This window comes from Anastrepha obliqua, chromosome 3, assembly GCF_027943255.1.
Source record: "Anastrepha obliqua isolate idAnaObli1 chromosome 3, idAnaObli1_1.0, whole genome shotgun sequence".
Classification (NCBI taxonomy): domain Eukaryota; kingdom Metazoa; phylum Arthropoda; class Insecta; order Diptera; family Tephritidae; genus Anastrepha; species Anastrepha obliqua.
The window spans coordinates 39,297,045-39,320,292 of record NC_072894.1 but is presented as its reverse complement, the minus strand read 5'-3'; the positions used below and the strand labels follow the sequence as shown (position 1 = coordinate 39,320,292).

Here is a 23,248-nt window from a genome sequence, read left to right as displayed (position 1 = left end):
CGTTTCGTACAATTCATCTTTTTGTATACTAGCCTGCTATACATAAACAAAAATAATAGAAATATAAATGTTATATTATGCAAATGTTGAGAAGTGTTGCAATGTTTCGAAAGAAATATTAACCTCATATTTAAATTTCTTGTATTATTCAATTTATCCGACAAACTTGAGTTATGTATTTATGGTTTGTTGACTGCATTATCGGCTTATTCACTCATGGTAAAACAGTTCTCCTTAGTGTAGTCCGGCTTTTGACATTCCCTTTTGAAATTCCTTAGCGAGGTGTTTAGTTCGCCGTGTTTAGTAAATTTTCTAATATTTCAGGTAAAAAGACAAAAACTTTCCTAAATTGCTTCATTTTGGAAAAAAATATTGGACAAAGTTCTAATGCATATTATGATCTAATGAAAAAAGTTGTAAAGTTTACTCATTTCGTAAAAAATTGAGGTTATATACTAAGTGCTTTCACTGGCCATAGTCTGTCTGTCCGTCTACCCCGAGTGCAATGCCAATCAAGTTGATCGTATGGTTGGTGGGGGAGTGCGGTTAAATTGCTTCGTTGTCAAAAGGGCATTCTTACCCATAACGAATATTAGACACGTTTTCACTTCTTAAATACACTGAATAATTGTATATAACTTATTTCAATAGCATGTCGCGCAGAAAGGAGAATGAGGAGACGGATAAACAGACGCGTATTGCCATAGTCAGCGATGATAAGTGTAAACCAAAGCGTTGCCGACAGGAGTGCAAGAAATCATGCCCCGTTGTGCGCATGGGAAAGCTTTGCATTGAAGTAACGCCCACATCCAAAATCGCTTCACTTTCAGAAGAACTTTGCATTGGTTGTGGTATCTGCGTTAAGGTAGGAGCTCACAACTTATTTGTTATGTATTCGTGTTTTCATAATTTTTTATTTATAATAGAAATGTCCATTCGAGGCTATTACCATTATTAACATACCCAGTAATTTGGAGAAGCACACCACCCATCGATATGGCAAAAATTCATTTAAACTTCATCGCCTTCCAATTCCACGACCTGGTGAAGTGCTTGGATTGGTTGGCCAGAACGGTATTGGCAAGTCGACGGCATTAAAAATTCTCGCCGGCAAACAAAAGCCGAACTTGGGAAGATACAGTGATCCCCCAGATTGGACCGAAATTTTGGCTTACTTCCGTGGTTCTGAGTTGCAGAATTATTTTACCAAAATATTAGAGGACAATTTGAAAGCGCTCGTAAAACCACAATACGTTGATCAGATTCCAAAAGCCGTGCGTGGTGCAGTTGCTGAACTGCTCGATAAAAAAGACGAACGCGAGAACCAGCAAGAAATTTGCAGAATGCTAGACCTGCTGCACATACGTGATCGCGACATTGCGCAATTATCTGGTGGTGAATTACAGCGTTTTGCTATCGCCATGGTATGCATTCAGGATGGTGACATATTCATGTTTGATGAACCATCATCTTACTTGGACGTAAAACAGCGTCTAAATGCTGCTTTAACTATACGATATTTGCTGCACCCAACAAAGTAAAACCAATTTTTAAACCAAACTTACCTTATTTCTTATAAAATTTTAATTCAGGTTTATTATCGTTGTGGAACACGATTTGTCAGTTTTGGATTATCTCTCCGACTTCATTTGTTGTCTGTACGGTGTGCCAGGTGTTTACGGTGTAGTTACAATGCCTTTCTCGGTGCGTGAAGGAATTAATATATTTCTTGATGGTTTTGTGCCAACCGAAAACATGCGTTTCCGCACTGAATCACTAACCTTTAAGGTAATGTATTACATACTATTTAGGGTAGATGAAAAAAATTTAACTCAAAAACAAAAATGTCATTAAATTAAAGGTTTCTGAATCGGCTACTGAAGAGGAAATTAAACGCATGAATCACTATATATATCCCGCCATGAAGAAGACACTGGGCAAATTTGAATTAACTGTGGAACAGGGTCATTTCAGCGATTCTGAAATTCTCGTACTCTTGGGTGAAAATGGTACCGGAAAAACGACCTTCATTAGAATGCTGGCTGGAAATTTGCAACCAGACGACGAAGTAGACCTGCCAGTGTTAAATATATCGTACAAACCCCAGAAAATTTCACCCAAGTTCCAAAACTTGGTACGTCATCTGCTGCATGATAAAATTCGTGACGCGTATGTGCATCCACAATTCATTGCCGACGTTATGAAACCTATGAAAATCGAGGAAATTATGGATCAAGAGGTTCAAAATTTGTCTGGTGGTGAATTGCAAAGAGTCGCCTTGGTATTGTGTTTGGGTAAGCCAGCCGACGTATATTTAATCGACGAACCTTCAGCTTATCTCGATTCTGAACAACGTTTGGTTGCGGCTAAGGTCATAAAAAGGTAGGCAAACTTAAAAGTAATGGTTTTTAACAAATATATTAACGCAAGCTTATTCATATTTGAATTTATGTATATTTCTTGTAGATTTATTCTACATGCGAAACGTACCGGTTTCGTCGTAGAGCACGATTTCATCATGGCTACTTACCTGGCAGATCGCGTCATTGTACTCGAAGGTCAACCCTCAGTAAAAACCACGGCTTTCTCTCCGCAATCGTTATTGAACGGCATGAATCGTTTCCTGGAACTATTAGGGATCACCTTCCGCAGAGATCCCAACAACTTCAGGCCACGTATTAACAAAAATAACTCAGTTAAGGTATGTAAAATTGAATGAAATTGGTATGTTGGAGGTTAAAAGCTATTTAAATAATTTTTTCAAACGCAGGACACTGAGCAGAAACGTTCTGGACAATTCTTCTTCTTGGAGGATGATGCGGGCAATTAAACAGTCACTTTGTATAAATAATACACAATTAGTTACTCAGAATCGGAAAATATTTAGACATCTTTTTTATGCATTCAGTTTTGTATTCAAGACAAAAATAGCTCAATCCAACTTTTTGTTGGTATATCTTAAGTGCTGATTTGTATTTTTGTATTGTTCTTTGCTTGGTCATTACTTTGTCTTGTAATGTTTTTTATGGTCCAGAAAGCATTACAGAATTTTATGTTAAAAACTATTTTGTACAACTTTTCAATAGTAAAATCAAGAAAATATTGTAATAGAAAAATTATGATATACATACAAGAGCGAGATAAAGGAAGATCAGATGCATAAGCTAAATTGTGTTACCATTTTTTAAAGTGAGGAAGTTTTAAAGTTTGCACATTTAATGGCAAATAAAGTTTTCTTTCGAAAATGCTACTGATATTAGGAACACAAAATATTTCAGTTCGAAAGTTTACACTGCAATTTTTATTCCACTTATTTCCCATTAATATTTCTTATTAAATTAGTTACTTTATTTATTTTAAAATTGTGCAAGAATGAAAGCAACTTGAATATTTATTTAATATGAGGAATATAATTGCATGAAATACAAAATACAGAGATTCTGGGACAATCTTAAATATCTTTTCGGAAAATATTCACATGAATAGTTAAAGCTTTCAGCAAAGAATTGCATTTTGTTGCCGATGCAATTTTTTAAAAACATACATAAACATAAATTTGTATAGCTAATTTGGGAATATTGATAATGAGTTTCTTTATGCATTTTTTTGTATTTTTATTTAAAGTGTTTTGTGTACAATTGCAGCTGTTAGTTTCGGTTTTGTATTAACCAGAAGGCAGATGCTCGTTTTTATGGAACGTTCATATAAACATTACAATTACTAGAATCGATACGAATGCGTATCTTTTGATTGTTTAAACCCAATTATATGATGTTCGAAAGTACGCCGCATATGCGGGTTGTTAACTTTAGCAGTGAATTATTAAAAATATATAATTTTAATGCAACCTGTTCCATTCAGTTTTCTCAATGTGATGCTTTTGGCATTGCTTTTAATAAATTTTCAATCACTTAACAATTGTATTTGTTCGATTTAATTAGAATTCTCTTCCTGAAAAGAATTTCACTTTAATTTACATTTATTATTAGCCTAAGTATAAACTTATATTTATGTAATTACAATAAAAAATTGTCATAAATTGACTCAATTTGCCTATGTGCACCCCGCCGTGGTACATGTAGTGTCTAAAATCATCCAATTCTTTATAAAAACATACGTTTTAGAGAGACACTTAGAGAGCACAGTGAACATTTAAATTTCGAATTTAAATCAACGATTCCCTTCTTTACAAATAACGAAGAAGCAAAGATTACTTACGGTATTTGTAATTAACTGTAGATTTGTGATCAACACGATATATAGCAGCCCCTGCCGTTACATGTGTTTCATGAGATTGCGTTAATCAATCAGCCATTATTAGTTCCTCCATTTCATGGCTCAGGTCTGCGGCTTGCTTACGCAATCTTATAGCCTGCACAAAAATGCTAAATAATAAATGTAATAAGTTCATATATGAGATTATTCTTACGTTCGCGCGCGATTCCTTTTCCCGTGTGACCAGTTCTTGTATTTGTTGCATAGTTTGTGTGCTATTCTTTTGTTCAATGGTCCAGCGCAGATACAGTTCTGGAATTGTGTTAAATTAGATTTATGAAGTTCGCATCAATATTCGCTTATTACCACTCCAGAGTTCTAATGAGATCGGCGCCACGCTCGGCCAAATAACACTTGGATTCGGCTCGTACAATGGGTTCAACATATTCTTCAGCACATCTGGTCGATTTAGGTAAGACCAGAGGCTCGTGGTACGCGTATGCACGCCCAGCTCGTGACGCTCGCGTTCGGAGTCGCACAAAAATGTGCCGTATTGGGAAAAATAACTGTGTTCATACAGTAAGATTAAAATTTGCGAGCTAAATTCAAAACTGCATGGAAATTGTGTATAAAGTTGATAAATACAGTCTAGGAATAGCACAAATGAGGCACCGGAGTTCTTGGGACGATTCTGCGCCGGGGTATAACAGGCATAACGATGACGCGACGCAAACGGATGACCTGCCTGTATCCACTCACGTTCAATTAATGCTTGTATTCTAATCGAAAATAAAATAGATATTAAGTTAATGTAGATATTTTAATTAATATTACAGCCTTTACCCGCGTACGGTACGACAATCAGGATTAAGTATAATTTGCACTAGCGATGTCACAATCAGCGCGGAGTCCAAACCTTTAGAACCATGCACCAGCACCGGACTACCTTCCTGATCTAGGCATTGTGCCACTACGCATGCGGCATTCAGTGAATTCAATACAAGGCTTAGCCAACCACTTGCTTCTAACCGCGATAGCCATTTGTCAGGCGAACAGTTTATATCATTGCAGGCTGCAAAGGTGGATGTGAAATAAGATGGATGTTTCAATATTTGGAGAATTACAATACCTTCAATAAGTTTGGCAAAACTATCCAAAATCGCCGAAGGAGTTGAAACATTGCCAATGGCACGATTCACTTTCTTCCATTGCGAATAGTGTTGGTCGGTTTCGGTGTTCGATTTGCCTTTTCCCCAAGTATCGACTATAAAGCCTTTTTTACTGCGTCCCAACACAACGTTAAGTATTGCTTCATCGGCCCGGCAACGTTTAATACCTTGTATGGAGAGTGGTTGCGCGCTGCGCATCAGGGTGGCCTAAATGTGTAAAGTGCAACAAAAACTTATTTCAACTAAATGGTACTAAATCTTACATAGAATATCAAGAAATAGAAGGTGCGGTCTAAAAATTTGTCTTTCCTCCCATATGAACAAATGAACATTAATTCATACTAAAATTAAAAAAGGCAAATAAACAAGCTTTAAAAGATATGCAAGAGGTGATCATTAAATTTTGGCAAGTAGCCAACAACACTCGCGAAATATGCGAAATTGTTAAAAACCACACGCAACAGTGTAGCAGTGCATTATTACCAGAAACGGTGCAGTAGGAAGACCAGGTGGTAGCGTGGGGCTCAAAAAGATTTGTATATCCTACGCGAAATAAAAATTGCTCATTGTATTAAGGAGGATCCCAAAACTTCTAGAATTCCCAAAGAGTTGAAAGAATCTACAAGTCCATGCCCATAATGCGCGACTTTTTTTACATTCCCTTGAACTTAGGGCATACACGACGCGCAACAAGCCATATTATTCATCGAAAAAGATTGCTAAATGTTTACAATATGGCAGAGAATATATCAGCGCAATAATTACTTTTGGGTCTCTTACTCTTCTGTTTTTTAACAAAAAAGTCCAAATTTAATCTATTTAGCCCTGACGGGCATCGGCTTGTATGGCACCAGGATGGCCAAGCGCTAAACTACAAATATCTGAATAAGGCAGTAAAGCACGGAGGCGGCAACATTGTTGTTGTTGTAACGGCCCCATATATATATATTTGGAGAATGCTGGTGGAGTGACAGTCCTTAGCTGGATATGAGCTCGGGTCGTTCCGGCAATGGCCACAAAAAGCGTAGGTAATCCTGTCTTCATTGATGGAATAATGCACAAGTTGGACAGTCAAGCAATTTTAAAAAATACCTTGGCTCCACCTGTGCAAGATAATGACGAAAAACATTACGCCGTAGTAATTAGCTTAAGGGCCATAGTAGTCGTAGCTTATTAATCATAAGCATATTGTATTTTATAGTTGATGTAAACACAATTGTCAATAAAAAATTAAAGAATGGTGATAAAACAACATTAAAAAGTATGTGGCAGTACTCCGCAGAGTCTGGACCTTAATTTCATTGAACCCCGTGGGCGTACATGGATGGATATCAAGTTATGTGAAATGCGGATAAGATCGGTCTTCAGGATATATGGGAAAACATGCCGTTCGATGTTACAGATAACTTAGTACATTCTATGACAAGAAGACTGCAAGCTGTGTTAGAAATCAAAGTACTAATTAATGTATTATTTTTAATGAATAAATACTGTAATATAACACAAAAGGTTGCACCTTCCGAAAACCGTGACTATTTTTCGCGATTTGGACAAGCATTCGTGTCATGCACCATAATAATATAAAACAAAAAAAGTAGAGAAATTAGTTGTTTGTAAATATTCAGTGAATGATATGTTAATATTGTGATTTGAATCCAAATGAAGTACCGCAAGTTAAATTGTGAAAGCACAAATTAATATAAAGCCTCCAAATGCTCTTTTTATGCGGATGACGCCATGAAAAGGAAGTGTGTGTATGCATATAATTTCTTGTGTTGGACAGTTCATATTGCTTTTGCCTACTCTTTCTCTTCACAAACAAGTAATTTCCTTTCCTTTTGTTTATATATTTTCCGAAATCCGAAATGTGCAATCTTGTATTCTATCATTCTTGCACGCCGTGGATAATACGTAATTGCATCCACATAGGGAGCTTTATCTACAACTTAAGCACGATATGCATACATATGTACAGATTCAATTTAAAATAGCATTGTTCATCTTTATGCCATAACTACACTCACCCCATTTTCATGCCTGAAGCTTAGTACCGGAAATCGGCCACCATCCCTAAACGCAGCCGATTGTATAATCTGTTCGTCTGTAATAGATTTGGGCACAACAAGTATTGTGCCATATGATGGGCATACACTGAAGTCTTTGTTAACTGTCGTAATGCGCCATTCACAGCCACCAACAGCGCCAGGTATTGTGCCACCACCACTGCCGTTTTCATTACCGTTTAGTAGATTACAGGCAGTACCGGAAATTAGTTTCGCAAACTCTAGTTCGGGTCTTCAATACATGAAAGGAAAGCAGCAAAGGTGCAAGATGTTAAAATTAAAAGTGTTAATCTAAAATTTTAGAAATTCGTTGCTTACCGAAACATGGTAAATCCATCTTCAAGTATAGTATACATTGGCCGATAGAAAAACGGATATTCTAGCTCAGGGTCGTGTAGCGCACTGAGCGACTCCAATGACGCTGCTACGTTAAAGTATTCCTTAGCATATTTAATCTCCAATGAAATGATGCGTAAATCTTTGCATTTTAACGTAATGATGCCGCCCATCACCATATTTTGAACCATATATGGTTTTTTCTCCACGCAATCGATGTTCTTGTGCAGCAACTGGGAAAAGCCCAAGATAAACGTGTATGAAAACATTTATGTGTCTACATAGTCATTCATATATAAGCATGTATGGATATGCGCAACCTATACGCATTCACATGTGATGGCATGGAAAGTTCAGATTTTAAAAATAGGAATTTCACATCATTGAACTGTCAACAAGGAGGACAACAATAGCCACTATATGAATGACACGAAATAAAAACAAAATAGATATGTGACACGCACACATCACTTTTCCACTTGATTGCTTCCTTAATGCTTTTAACTCAATTGCACACCATACTGAACATACACTTACCCATAGCTCTTGGCTATTCTCCTGTCGCGCGCTCAACAGCAGGTGATGGCCTGTAATGCACAGTGTCCCTTCAACTGTTGCATGCAGATGATCGTGTAGAAATACTCCATCTAACTTTGGCGTTTTAATGAGATCCGCGAATTCCATAATTTTTCCGACTAAAAGTTAATGCTGTGCTTCCTTTGCACGTCACTGCCGCTACAATGCAAACGCTTCAAGGGCGGAGTTGTGTGTGTGTGCTGTAAAAGCAATTAGTTTCGGTGGTTGACTCAATTAACTTTTCACATTTCAATTATCTCAGGGAGTTTGTGGGTATATGGGATTATGCTGTAGCACTGTGTGGCAGGCTTGACTGATAAAAAAGTATTCTACGCCACCAATATTTTGCCTTGCTTTGTTTTTTATCGCGCAAGTTTATCATTTACAATTGTTGGAGCGGAAGGAGGTCAGCACTTTGTTGATATTTATAATTATTTACCCTTTTACACTTAAGTCTTTACAAGTGCTTTGGTGAAATTTTACCGTGTTATTTGTAAGACACCTGTTATTGCATTGCTTTACACAGTTTCAAGCCATTTTCCGGGTTTTAATAAAATTTTCAAACGGAAAATATGATAAGAACTTAATGGCAATCCATTCACTCTGATACTCTTCTTCTGTTTTCCAAAACTGACGATTTATTCTATCCATAGTTGCCAACTTCGTGCACTGAGCACTAGATTTAGTGCTTTTTAAAAATGAAAATGCCCAAACAATTATTAGTTTTTTTCTGAACTCAAATTCAGTATACATAAATTTATCATTGATAGTTAAGGCATGAAACTATTTGAAATATTGAAATCTGTGCTAGCACTGAATTTACAAGGATCTACAAACTTAGATGTTTAAGTTAAAACGTATACAGACTCAGCTGTTCAGAACCTATTTGTAGATGTGCCACAATTGGAAATTTAGTGCAATTAATACTTTTTTCCATTTATTATTTCCAAATCTATCTTAGAGACTATCAGCAAATTTGTTATTTGAATACTTTTCAAAGCAAAATGCCAAAATTTTTATCCCTCCTTTCAGTAAAATTATTGATCCCAAAAAGCCAAATCATGTTAATCGTCACAACCCTCGTAAACACGTCTATAAAAGTTCAAAATATGACTTATTCAATTTTGAAGCCACTCGTTTAAAATGATAAGGAATTGGATTTTGAAAATAATTTTTTATGTATCTTACATACCTTAAATTTATTGGTGCTAATTAATTTTATGTTATTAAATTATATGATACATAACGTTTTAATTTTTTTACTTTTTCCAAATACAAACAATTATGAAAAAATGTTGTGCTTTTAATATAGTAAAATGTTTTTTTTAAGTTTTAGTACTAATTTTGGCACTAATTCTCTCACTCCAACCAAAAGCCTACACAAATATGATAGAATATCCGAATTCCCTGTGCCGCCAGAGTCTATGAATAAACAAACAAAAGGAAGGGGAATTACTTGTTTGTGAAAAGGAAAAGTAGGCGAAATCAATAGAAACCACCAAGCACAAGAAATTATACACACACACACACTTGTCACGGCGTCATCCGCATAAAACTGCATTTGGAGGCTTTATACTCATTTGTGTTTTCACAACTTAAAATGCGGTACTTTATTTTCATTGTTTGTTTCGTTCCAATCTTCAAATCACAATATTAACATACAATTCACTGAATATTTGCAAACACGTCATTTCTCTACTTTTTGTTTGTTTTGCTTATTTATTTTCTCTTATTATGATGCATGACATCAACGGTTATAAAAATCGCGAAAAATAAAGTCACGGTTTTCGGAAGGTACAACCTTCTGTGTTCTATTGCCATTGCTTGTACAGTGTTTATTCGTTAAAAATAATTAATTAATTAGTACTTTGATTTCTAACACAGCTTGCCACGCCACCTTCTGTACTCAAGCAACTTTTTATTTTTTCCTACGACTGGGTGGTTTGAATGTCAAAGTCTACTTGCTGTCTTGTTTGTTTGTTTAAATTCTTATTGCAAATATAACATTCAAACCACCAATCTGCAAACAACAGATAAATGCATATGATGTTTTTGCTCTACCGAAGTCACCATGTATTAATTTGCCTTGGTGTGTATTGCAAACCCTATCAGAGTTACCAGCTTATGAGATTTAACTCCGTTTGTCTTATTGTAAGATTTCTATCTGAATCAATGCTTTTGGTTATTTATTTTGTTCTCAGTCATTGTTTCATTGTTAGCTTTTTGTGTATCTTGAGAGAAAAGCATAACTAACAATTTCGCATTTGATGCGGTAAACTTAAATTAATTATTAAAATATTATACCTTGGTACCCTTTGAATTTTAGAAATTGGCAGATGCTAAACAGAGCCCAACAAAATCTCATTAGTTTAACTAAAATTTTAATTTACAAAAACAGATTAAGGCACATTCGTATAACGGTGACATCAATAGGGCAAAAAATACATTTCGTATATCAGAATGTTATGAAAAAAGAAAAATAAACACATGAACTATGTTGAATCCTGAAAGAGTAATCTTCGTCGATTCAACGGACATTGTTTGCCTATTTATTTAAAACAAAAAAAAAAAAAATGGACCGAAGAGCAAATTTCTAGAAAATATATATAAAAAAGCTTAAAAGAAGTAGCCTTCACATTTTTCATATAAAAAATCTAGAATAAAAAAGAATCCGTCGGTACCTACTTTTAAAGTATGTAAAATAACGTATCGTTTTAAGAGTTAAACACCTATAACTTACCTGTCACTGAGACGCTAGAAAGGCATATTCAACATGGTAGAAGCGACAAGGTAGTCGAACTCTCTCATACCTGACTATAACGCCAAAAAAGTGTAACTAACCAAATTAACCCATTGCGGTGCATGTTCCATTTTTGCTAGAGCTCAATATCATTTCAAATAAAAGTTTTTGGACATATGAAAATATTTAAAAGTATCTTGAAATCACCTGCATTTTCGTTTTAATGTATACTTCTTGAACAAAATTACATACTAACTAAAATTCATTTATAAAACCGTTTTGATAATTATATTTCTTTTTATTCTTGCTACACACAGCACACCGTTCGCAGTCCATTTTATGTTTATTATTTAAAATCAGCCACACAATTTAAATTACGAATGGTTAAGTATTGACATTTCAGCCGCAGAGAGAGAGAGAGAATGGGAGAAAAAATGGCCCCTATTATGAGCAACATTCGATCTTCGACTGTAGTCGAAAGTGCTGATCGAACGAATTTTCATTTGGTATTAAGCTAAATACACACCAGGCAACCGTTGAAGCAACGGTTGCAGCAACGTGTTGCCTTTGTTTAAGAAACACGTTGCGACCGTTGCTTCAATCTCAGTATTGTGTATAACTGTGGTGCAGGAAAGGTACAAGCGGAAGATACGTAAAATTAAATTTTTTAAATGATCGACGAAATGCGTAAAATTACTTCTCTTATTATAATTGACGAACTTTTGTACGAAAATGTGGAAGAAGAGATGCAACAAAAGAAGAGAAAAAAAATCTGGTCCAAAAATTGGCTTTTAAAAAAATCGAATTTTCGAACGAGAGGCTCCTGAAAGAACTGAAGGAAAATGAGCCAGCGGACTATAAAAATTACATGAGGATGGACGAAGCACTGTTTAGAAAATTGTTGGACTTCGTAAAGGCCAAAATAACGAAACAAGATACCATAATGAGAGAGGCAATATCAGCAGAAATTAGACTGGCAATAACTTTGCGGTATCTTGCAACCGGAAACGCTTTTGCGGACTTGAAATGTTTATCAATTTTATTGTATTCATTTTTTAATTGTTCGTATGCTTTTTTTCTAAAATTTTTATTTTTATATTTTTCACTACTTATATCCCACAGCTCTCTCAAATTTTTATATTCGTTAATAAAATTAACATAATTTTCATTATTTTCAATTGCCATTTTTTCCTTTTTCACTTTATTTTACTCCGCACGAACCTTCTTCTTTGCTTGTGTTCAACGAACTGAACGAGTAAAAGCAGTAAACAATGATACACACGAAGCAACGGTTGCAGCAACCTATCCCAAAAATCAAATTTATTTGATATTTCAGGCAACGGTTGCAGCAACACGAAAATCATTTGGCAACACAGCTATACACGAGGCAACGGTTGCTTCAACATGGCCGAGTTGCTGCAACGGTTGCCTGGTGTGTATTTAGCTTTATGGTGTTCATTCGTTGAAGAATAGGACTATTGTGAATTTCGATGGCTCGACGCATTTACAATAGATAATTTTTTCTCAGCTGATACAGCATATCAAAATAAAAAAAAAACCGATTGTGTTGAAATTCTTTGCTAACAACATTTTTAAAAGTTAAAAAAAGTATTTTTTGTGAAAATGAGTACAACGGAGTTGTGGTGCGACGGTTCATCGGACGATGAAAGATTAGTGGAACTAGCTAGAAGTAGAAAACAGTTGAGGGGCGCATCCAACCCCCTAGAAATGGCTTCCACTGAGTAAGTTTAGAATTTGCAAAATGTGTTGACGTACTTAATATTACAGAAATTTCCGATGAGACGAAGCAGAAAACATAAGAAATGAAATTCTTAGAATATTATAGAAAAATCTAAAAAGTATTAAATAGAAACCTTTACGCCACAGTTTCTGTTTTATTTTTGTTATAAATTTTCTTTATTCAATTATTCGCCATTCGAAAAAAAGAAAATGTATTTCAATTCCTCTATGTATTTCAGCCCATACTTGCCAAGGGAAAATAAAAATGTATTTCTATAAACATCACAAAAAAAAAACATTATTAACCTTAATCCATTTTGCTGCCGTTCTAACTGGTGATCCCAAGAAATTCAGCTCCGTTGTAAATTCCTCCCATTTTTTTTGCTGCTTGTACTTTGGTGGAAATCCCTTTTGCGAATTGTGAATTCTCTTCCATTAATGCAACTAGCCTTTCTAATTGCTGTTTGGTACTCACGACTTTCGACCTGCATAAAATTAACAAAATTAGTATATATTTATTATTTGGTTACTATAAAACAATAAATAATCGCAAACAACTTACATTTTAACAAGTTTTCCCACAATACGCTACCCAATCGAAAGCAAAATTGCATTCGACTCTAAATTCGGTATACAACGAAAATTTCGACAGCGTTGCACCGCTCATAATACCAAATTGACATTCGATTTTCGATCTTCGACAACCAACGAATATCGAAGATCGAATGCAACTCATAATAGGGGCCAATATCTCGCGATCACTTCTAGCTTGCTGAATGCCCCTTGGTCGTTACTAAAAAGCCAAACATAGTTTTTTGATATTTATTTTACCACTGAATCTAATTCTTTTCCGCTACCATTAGAAATAGTATATCTGTTATCTTTTTAGAAACTGATTGTTTTGCATATTTTCGCTAAGTTTTTGTGCACACATACTGATGAGAAATACTTATTTATAAAAACTGTAATCCATAGGCATGTATTCAATTTCCTCTACCACTTAGAATTTGGTACGCTATAGTTAGCCAGAACTTTAGATGTGCCTTAGGACATTTTTACAACAGATATGAAGCGAAAGTAAACAATAGGATTTAGTAAACTTCACATTTTGGCGACATGGAATCATGCATGATCGTGGACATACATGCATATATGTACATACCTATAAAAGTGGAGCTTGAAATTGCATACATGGCTTGACTGCCAGGCAGAGTTTAAAAAATTAAAATAAAATGCAAAATTGTGTTTACAAAGTCGTAAATGCCAAGTTGGGAGTTTCTTTTATTAAAAAAAATTTTGTACCGATTACAAACTTAAACATACTTTAAATTAATACAAAACATAGTTTCAAGAATAGTAATAATAATGAATGTTTAATGATAATAATAATAACAGTAAGTAGCAAAATATACTAACACATACTGTTGACAGTAATAATTTACATAAACTAAAATTATTACAAAAATTTACTAATTCAAATAATTAAATAGTACAACTTAATTATAAAAAATTATTATAAAACGAACAAGTGATTAATCGAGAAATGAATAACTATTATTTAAATAAAATTATATATTAAGGCTCCTCCTTTTCTACGTATTAATTGTACGATATTCGTATGTAAATGTAATCGTTGTTTCGGGTATTATAAATGCGACACTTAACGTAAATTGGTATGTATTTACAATTTTAAAAATAATTCTCCAAAATCAGAATTTATAATTGAATATTAAATTGATATATGAATGTTGAAAAATAAAATAAATTAGATTGAACGCAACGAAAATGCATTAGCATGAAATGGAATGCTATAGTTCAAATTGAAATAACGAAAGAACAATTAAATGAGTGGAAGAAAAGTCGGCGAATAATAATAACACTACGAAGACAGTTATTTTTAAAAGAATTTCGTAAGAAATGGTAATTAATTATCTATAATTGGAAGTGTTTTTGTAATGAACGTTTTGTAAGAAGTATCGTTTCCTATATTCGTGAATGAATAAATATCGAATGTTTTATAATTTATTTGTTCGGTGCACGTATGCGAATCGGATGTGATTACTGATGTGAATACAAAATTTATGCAATTAGCTGTTATGAAATGCGAAGGTTTTTGTTGGAATTCATGAATAATAGAAAAAAGTGTTATTTTCCAATGTGTTTTGTTTTAGAATCTAATGATTTTGTGGATTTAGAATTTATGCGTGCATAATTGCAGAGACTTTTTTAAAACATGTCATTGCATCTAAAACTTTACAAAAGAAAATATATCTATACATATATACGATATAAAAGTAGGTTAACACATTTTTGTGAGTGTCCGAGGAGCAGGTAAACATTGTCACACTGCTTATAGCGCCGCTTATGTTCTGCAAACAAGTAGTTCTTAAAAACGCCGCAAGTAAACTTTTCAAATATCATTCATTGGCTCATGTAACCATTCAGTCTTTAAGCTTACAAATACAAATGCCTCTGAATAAAATAACTAATAATACAAGCTTTTAGAATAGCCAATAACAATTCATGGTATTAACAGAGAATGTTGTCGATTTTTATAATATAATTCTAACACAAAAAAGCAGCAATAATTTCGGAAGGCTTGAACATGAGATGAGATGAATTATATTTAATTTGGTTAACTGTGCATTAAAACGAAAACAATTATTTAAAAATTTCAATCAATTTATGTAATAACATAACAAAGCTATTGTATATAAAAACGCGACATTCAGCTTTATTTGCTTGAATGATTTTTCTCGTTGAAAAAAGCAAAGCTTATTTGCAGAAGAATGGTACACCAACGACATGTGTGTTGCATTAATCTGTTTTTCTTGCTGCTCTTCAAATTAATTCACATTTTTTATGCAATTTTCCTAAAGGTATTTTTTACAATTTATATAATTTCACTTAACAATAGTTTCACTGCATTTCTCTTAAATTAACATTTTACAAATTATTTTAGCTTAGAGCATGCATATAATGCAGTAAATTGGAGTTCATCTCTTGAACAGTTTTTTATCTGTGCTTTTTCTTGGCCTCTGTGAATAAAGGCGAAAAATGTTCGTTAAGCTAGAATTGTTAGTTTAGATTATAAACAAATATTCTTATTACTATGCACTCGTATATTTAGTGCATGTAAAATATATCTACATACATACTACAAAGCGTTTCATTTAGAACATACGCTCGCAGTTACTCTTTTTGCTTAACTTCGCTAAAAAATGTATACAATAATATAATAATAAGTAGGTATATATTTATATAATAGCATTGTATAAAATAAATAGTCTTACACGTCTGTCAATACGCATGCGTATACGAATGCGAATATTTCTAGTATATCAATAATAATTCATATAAAGTAAGTATTTGTTTAATAGATGTACGCATTTATGTATATCTATGTAAACATATTTAGAACATAATTTTTATAGAGAATTTGAACTTTTGCTTGTAGTATTGGTTGCTTGGTAATCGTGTTAGTTTTTGGGAAGAGGGAAAATACATATATCAACCCTATACCGCCGATCGTCCGAAGTCTCTTCAATTAATTATCGAAACTAGATTGAGCGTTCGTTACGCTCAGCTATAGCTGCCATTATACATATATAAATTTATTGGTAAGTAAGTACCTATTGCTTTTCAAGTGTTTAGGTACATAACGCCCAATGCGAAGCTCTGGTTGAGCGCTTTCGCTTTGCTTACATCAACTGCGTACTTCCGCATTTTCCGTTCCGTTCATCATCTCTAACATTTTGCAGTCTCACTCCCTTCACTTCTTTTTGCCAGCTATTTTAGCTGATATGGATATGCGCGCACATGTTGCATTTGTGGCAAAACTTGTTGTTGCTGTTGTGTATGCAGAAATACCTGTTGTTGTTGATGCTGCTGGTGTTGTTGTTGTTGCTGCTGTTGGTGTTGTTGCAAATTGAAATGACCTGCCGCATGCATCATATGCAAGTAGTTGTCATCACCAATCGGCGCTTGTCGACTGCCATACTTCAGTTCTCGCGCTATGCCAGCCTTATAGTTGCGATGATCGCGATCGATGGCGAACGCCACTTTACGCAGTTGTTCGATTGTTGTTTGAAATTCAGCGTATGCTTCAGGTGATTGTTGCTGTAACGTTAATGCTGTGGGACCAAGTGGATTGTGGCCCTGTGGCAAATGATGGAAGGCTATGGGATCGAGCGGCGCTGCCAATTGTGTCATATGCGACATAATGAGCGTATGAATTCGTTGCAGATCAAGCGCAGGATCGAGTGATGTAACAAGATCCATTTGGAAGTAGTTGATCGCTTCGGCGGAGACGGTGCGACAGCCTGGCGCGTTCTCGTCCGAACGCGAGCAACAACTGTAGACGCCGTTCACAAAGGCGGACGGATGGAAATACTGCATGCGGATAGAATTCGTCAGGCAGATTTTGTGCAACAAATCGATCCATTCACGTTCCTCCACGCAATTCGTTGCCTGCACAATAAGAGAGCGCTCTTTGCGAATGATCTGAAAGAAAAATAAGAGATAAAAGAGAGAAAATAAAATTAAATGAACTGTTTCAGAAGAAAATAGTGGAATTTAAGTCGAATGAATGAGTAGGCGCGCAAGGCAGTTAATGAAAGGAAACTTTCATCAACGCAGTATTTTCTACACACCGCCTCTATCTTTTTTATTCATTAATAATTTTTCGAAATATTTACTTTTGAGATGTTGGCACGCCACTATTTATTCAATGTGCCACCACTGAGGTACGACACACTAGGGCAGGTATTTCAACGCGATTAGTTTCAGTAATGCAATAGTTTGAACAAGAAAAAGAGTTTATGTACAACTTATAAATATAAGAAGTGAGGGGCGGCGCACACTGCTGCAAAGGTGGAAAAAATCAAATTTTCTCAAAGTGATTTTTCCATCACTAATTACAGTGGCTCTATGAGCCATATGTTATAGTTGTAAAATTTCGACTCTTATTGTTTCAGAAAAACAAAAAAAAGAAAAATATATATATACATATATATATATATAATTATCGACGCACTTCAATGAATAAGTTGCTATTATCTTTAACATCAACATTTGAGTATGACATTCCATTGTTTTCTACCACTAGTACTTATTCGTTTTGAGTCAAATGCACCATGCGGTATAGCTGTTGGTACTTAAAACTACTCAACAATAAAAAATTATCTGAGAAGGTTCGTATTATTTCATAATGAGGTTGATTAATAGAAATGTCTGTAAATATACAAATATTATTTCTGAGAGCGGAGATATGTATATTAGGGCGGGTTAAATTGTTTCTTTACTTCGTTTCGGCGACTGAAATATTCTACTCACAATTCTGCTCTAAAATATAATATTAGTTAGAAGAAAAATAAATCCATTATTTTTTCGGTAGAGGGCGGCAGTGATCGATAATCTTGTGAAGCATCGATCAAACAATTTGAAGTTTATGCTCGTTGTCAATGTGATATTGCACACTAAAAAAATTATTTTGCTGTTTTTTGTTTATATCAATCAGTTGTGAGTTACAGAGCGTTAACAATGGAAGTCAACAAAGTGAAAACTCGGTACATTTTACAGTTTGTCTTTGATAAAGGTGTTAATGGAGCCGATACTATTTATAACAGCAAATTATGTACAATTTCAGTTTCGTGGATTCCGCTCAGGCATTTTTATATTAAAGAATGTCGATAATGTCAATAAAATCACAGAAATAATTGAAGTTGACCGGCATGTTAGTAGTTGTAGCATTACCGAGGAGCTAAAGATGGACCATAAATAAAACAGTTTTGATTCGTTTGCGTAAACATTTTACGTAAAAGAAATGGATTTCTTCTTCCCCAAGCTAATATATTACAATATATTTCAAGTCTCCTTATTTTTAGTTATTAATCCACATAAATGTTTTTCCATTTATTTATCCATTTGAAAAACAAGTATTTGGGTGGATTTTTGGTACCAGAAACTAATTTTTGATGTATATTTTTTTGCTCAAAACCCTTCGATCTATGCCCTTTAACATAGCATCAGTTACAACCTGTAGTTTTTCACATTAATCCAATGTAGTGCCAACGTGCAAGTCCGGTCCATGGCCCACTTGCTTTCGATTTTTCCGATGACGAAATGGCAACTTATTAAAATGCAAAAGACACAACCACCAATGTAATGGGCCAAAGTTTAGTTCAAAGTACGCTGGGTGCCGTAAGCAACTAAGTGAATCGCATATTTTAGACATGTGATGAGTTCAGAGGTTCTATGGAAAAAGCAGCTAGGAACATTTTTGTGAAACGTTTGTACCCTTTAACTTCTCAACGGGTACACGAAACACCGATTAATAGAAAGTTTTTTTTAAGAACGGTCGTTCTCCGCCAGACAATGGCAGGCGTCCAAGTGATTTCTGTCATGAAAAAGCTCCTCATAAAAACAATCCGCCGTTCGGAGGCGGCGTAAAACCGTAGGTCTCTCCATTTTGCGAAATCATCAAGGCGCATACCAGAAATAGGAGGATCTCGGCCAGACACCAAAAAGCGCTAATTATATATTGGGTTATTCAATAGGTGCGCTTCAACTTTTTTCCGATAGGGAGGGCGAACGACGCAATATTTTTTATTTTTCGCTTGTCATTTGTAAACTTCATTAGTATACATTTCATCATGGAACGCTACACACTTGAGCAACGATTGCAAATCATGCAAATTTTTTATGAAAATAATCGTTCTGTTGCTGCTACTTTAAGAGCATTACGGCCATTTTGCGGTCCATTTAACAAGCCGTCCCGTTTTGGGGTTATGTGAAGTCATTGGTCTACAGTAACAAGCCGGCGACGATTTGTGAGCTCAGAGCCAATATTGAACGCGAAATTGCTGGAATTTCGGCCGATTTATGCAAAAGAGTGGTCGAAAATTGGGTTCAACGATTGGACTTCGTAAAACGTGCACGCGGTGGTCATTCAAAAGAAATCGAATTTCATACTTAAATGTATATGTTCAAACTCGATAATAAAAAAAAATTAGTTAAAAAAGTCAAACCGTTTGTGTTTTATTCAAAAAAGTTCAAAAGTTGAAGCGCACTTACTGAAAAACCCTATATATCTATACTAATATTATAGAGAGGAAAACTTTGTTTGTTTGTTTGTTTGTTTGTTTGTAACGAATAGGCTCAAAAACTACTGGACCGATTTTAAAAATTCTTTCACCATTCGAAAACTACATTATCCACGAGTAACATGGATTACATTTTATTTTGAAAAAAATAGGGTTCCGTAAGATATTTGGATTTTTCGGACACAAACTGAAAAAAATCTTATATATAAAATAAAGTCAACTTTTTGTGTGTGTTCGCTAACCGGCCGTGTCTGCACCGAATTAAACCAAACTTACACACATTGTTAAGAAGGTATTGAAGATGGTTTCCGTATAGTTTGGATACCTATTGGTGGATAGGGCTCGAGATATAGGTCAAAACGTGGACCCGGGTAACCTTCGGATGTGTATGTACAATATGGGTATCAAATTGAAGCTGTTGGTGAATGCTTTAGTACAGAGTATTTTTCATGCCGCTCCGTGACTGGGGTCTCGAGATATAGGTCAAAACGTGGACCCGGGTAACCTTTGGTTGTGTATGTACAATATGGGTATCAAATGAAAGCTGTTGATAAGTGCTTTAATACCGGGTAATTTTCATACCTATTGATGACTAGGGTCTGGAAATATATGCCAAAACGTGGACCCGCCGTGTCTTTGCACCGAATAAAACCAAACTTACACACATTGTTAAGGAGGTATTGAAGATGGTTTCCGTATAGTTTGGATACCTATTGGTAGATAGGGTCTCGAGATATAGGTCAAAACGTGGACCCGGGTAACCTTCGGATGTGTATGTACAATATAGGTATCAAATGGAAGCTATTAGTGAATGCTTTAGTTCAGAGTATTTCCATCCGCTCCGTGACTAGGGTCTCGAGATAGAGACCAAAACGTGGACCCTAGAATGTGTTTGTACAATATGGATATCAAATGAAAGCTGTTGATAAGTGCTTTAATACGGGGTAATTTTCATACTTATTGATGACTAGGGTCTCGAAATATATACCAAAACGTGGACCCGCCGTGTCTTTGAACCGAATTAAACCAAACTTACACACATTGTTAAGTAGGTATTGAAGATGATTTCCGTATAGTTTGAATACCTATTGGTAGATAGGGTCTCCAGATATAGGTCAAAACGTGGACCTGGGTAACCTTCGGACGTGTATGTACAATATGGGTATCAAATGGAAGCTGTTGGTGAATGCTTTAGTTCAGAGTATTTTTCATGCCGCTATGTGACTAGGGTCTCGAGATAGAGACCAAAACGTGGAGCCTAGAATGTGTTTGTACAATATGGATATCAAATTGAAGCTGTTGGTGAATGCCTTAGTACAGAGTATTTTTCATGCCGCTACGTGACTGGGGTCTCGAGATATAGGTCAAAACGTGGACCCGGGTAACCTTTGGTTGTGTATGTACAATATGGGTATCAAATGAAAGCTGTTGATAAGTGCTTTAATACGGGGTAATTTTCATACTTATTGATGACTAGGGTCTCGAAATATATGCCAAAACGTGGACCCGCCGTGTCTTTGCACCGAATTAAACCAAACTTATGCACATTGTTAAGTAAGTATTGAAAATGGGTTTCGTAAAGTTTGGTTGTAATTCGGAGCAGTGGCAACGGGTACAGCGTTCTTTTGAACCAGCCATACTGTCGCTTACTTTTTTAACGCTTGGGGCGGAACTGAACTGTCAAATTGACAGTGTGAGTTACAATGTGTCAATATTTCTTTCTGATTTGGATGCCATAAGGAAAAGACCTAAGTGCAACATGTAAAAATTGTTTGTGAATTTTTTTGGAGTGGATTTTAGAACAGTGAATAATTTCTTACGAAATTTGAGAATTTAATGTGAAATCCGAATGAAATTATGTGTTCGTGGACAATTTTTTTCGTTTTTTTTTGAAAAATATAAATGGATAATGGTTAAAAAAGCTCCAATGCTTAATAAAACATATAAATTGAAACGAAAAATTCATGGATGATCAGGAAAAAAGACGATTGTTTATTCATATGCGTTGATTTGAAATTTAAAAACAATCTTCTTTTTTCCTGATTTTCAATTTATATTTTATATTTACTTAAAAACAAATAGAAAAACAAAAAATATTGTTTATGCCAAAGCGCTTGAATAAAGAATAAAGAAATAAATAATATGAAAACCATATATTTTCTGTTCTAAACCATATCTATTCTATTTTAGTGTGCCCAGCGAAGGGGGCCGGGTTTGCTAGTGTATAAATATATGTATATATATGAGCTTAAATGTGAATAGTACAGTGCATTTAACATTTTAAACAAGAGAGTACATCTATTGAAAGTATTTTTTATCAAACATATATACTAAAAGTTTTAATTTAACTTAATGTACATACTTCATAGGAAGAAAACACCTTTGAAATTTTTGTTGGAGGGTTGGATTTCGTAACAGTGTTAGTGAAACCAAATCGTGAAACTCTACCTATTGCAACACGCAATATATTTACAAATCCCTTGAATTACTTATTTTTAATGAAATGAAATTAAAGCTTTGAGTGATTGATCATTTTTTCCAAAAATCGAGCGTTTGCCAACACTTTGTGGCGTTTCCCCCATCTGGAATATCGACTGAGTTGTGGGATAGGAAATCAGCTACAATAACGACAACATTGTCTCTAAAGTGGATATATGCATCTTACTTGTAGATATTTCAAGATAAAATAAGGAGAGTTGGAAATTACTTTCACTTGCGAGTTTACTAATGTACCTAATTTTCACGCGGATAAGCTCTCATTAAAGGAGAGGAAAAAAATTCGGTCGCAAGATAGCTATACTCACGTTAAGCGGAAAGGATCTGAAGTTAACTTGTATAGGATGCAGCACCTTTTATCCCACTTACAATTAAGTAATAAAAGTTACAATTAAGAATTGTTTTTCCTTTTTTCTTGACACTTAAATAATGAGCTGGCCTTTGAAGAGTTTATTGAGAAATCTCCACCCGCAATGCAGCACCATCTTTTACTGGGTTCCTAAGAATGTCGTTTTTACGGGTATGTTACTGAAATACCCCAAATTTATATCCGCCCAAGGATTTCCTTAAAGTTCAAATAGTATATTTTAAGGTGTTACCAAAAGAACAACCGAACTCAAGCTGTAATTGAAATTCTTCGCAGTTTAGGCGGAAAAATTTTCAAGTTCACAACGACCTTTTCGAAAATGCCACTTACAATATCTTAAATAAAAAGCACACCGAATGCAATTAATTATTCAACGAAAGTTATTTGTGCAAGGGAAAGTGTTAATGGCGCGCAAGCCAGCATGTGGTAACTATCAGGGCGCC

General features: G+C 34.8%; 3 protein-coding genes across 5 annotated transcripts in view; 1 reads left to right on the top strand and 2 right to left on the bottom strand.

The window, feature by feature from the left end:
* The first annotated feature begins 243 nt into the window (after positions 1-243).
* LOC129242547 (protein Pixie) lies at positions 244-3,601 on the top strand. The gene is made up of 7 exons (XM_054879243.1): positions 244-324; positions 652-865; positions 927-1,537; positions 1,593-1,788; positions 1,862-2,382; positions 2,467-2,701; positions 2,771-3,601. Exons 2-7 carry the CDS (start codon positions 653-655, stop codon positions 2,828-2,830), a joined length of 1,836 nt encoding a protein of 611 aa, XP_054735218.1. The 5' UTR covers positions 244-324; position 652; the 3' UTR covers positions 2,831-3,601.
* A 141-nt stretch (positions 3,602-3,742) lies between these two features.
* On the bottom strand, positions 3,743-8,991 carry LOC129242549 (myotubularin-related protein 9). The gene is made up of 8 exons (XM_054879245.1): positions 8,321-8,991; positions 7,766-8,016; positions 7,409-7,679; positions 5,345-5,591; positions 5,059-5,287; positions 4,582-4,994; positions 4,430-4,527; positions 3,743-4,372 (listed from the first exon to the last, which is right to left on the bottom strand). Exons 1-8 carry the CDS (start codon positions 8,465-8,467, stop codon positions 4,304-4,306), a joined length of 1,725 nt encoding a protein of 574 aa, XP_054735220.1. The 5' UTR covers positions 8,468-8,991; the 3' UTR covers positions 3,743-4,303.
* Positions 8,992-15,555: 6,564 nt separating this feature from the next.
* The window catches only part of LOC129240905 (GTPase-activating protein), a 57,522-nt gene continuing 49,829 nt past the window's right edge, over positions 15,556-23,248 (bottom strand). For all 3 annotated transcript variants that reach the window (XM_054876974.1, XM_054876975.1, XM_054876976.1), the window contains one exon: positions 15,556-17,342. In XM_054876974.1, the coding sequence (XP_054732949.1) occupies positions 16,629-17,342 (714 nt within the window). In that variant the 3' untranslated portion in view covers positions 15,556-16,628. The remainder of the gene's footprint in view (positions 17,343-23,248) is intronic.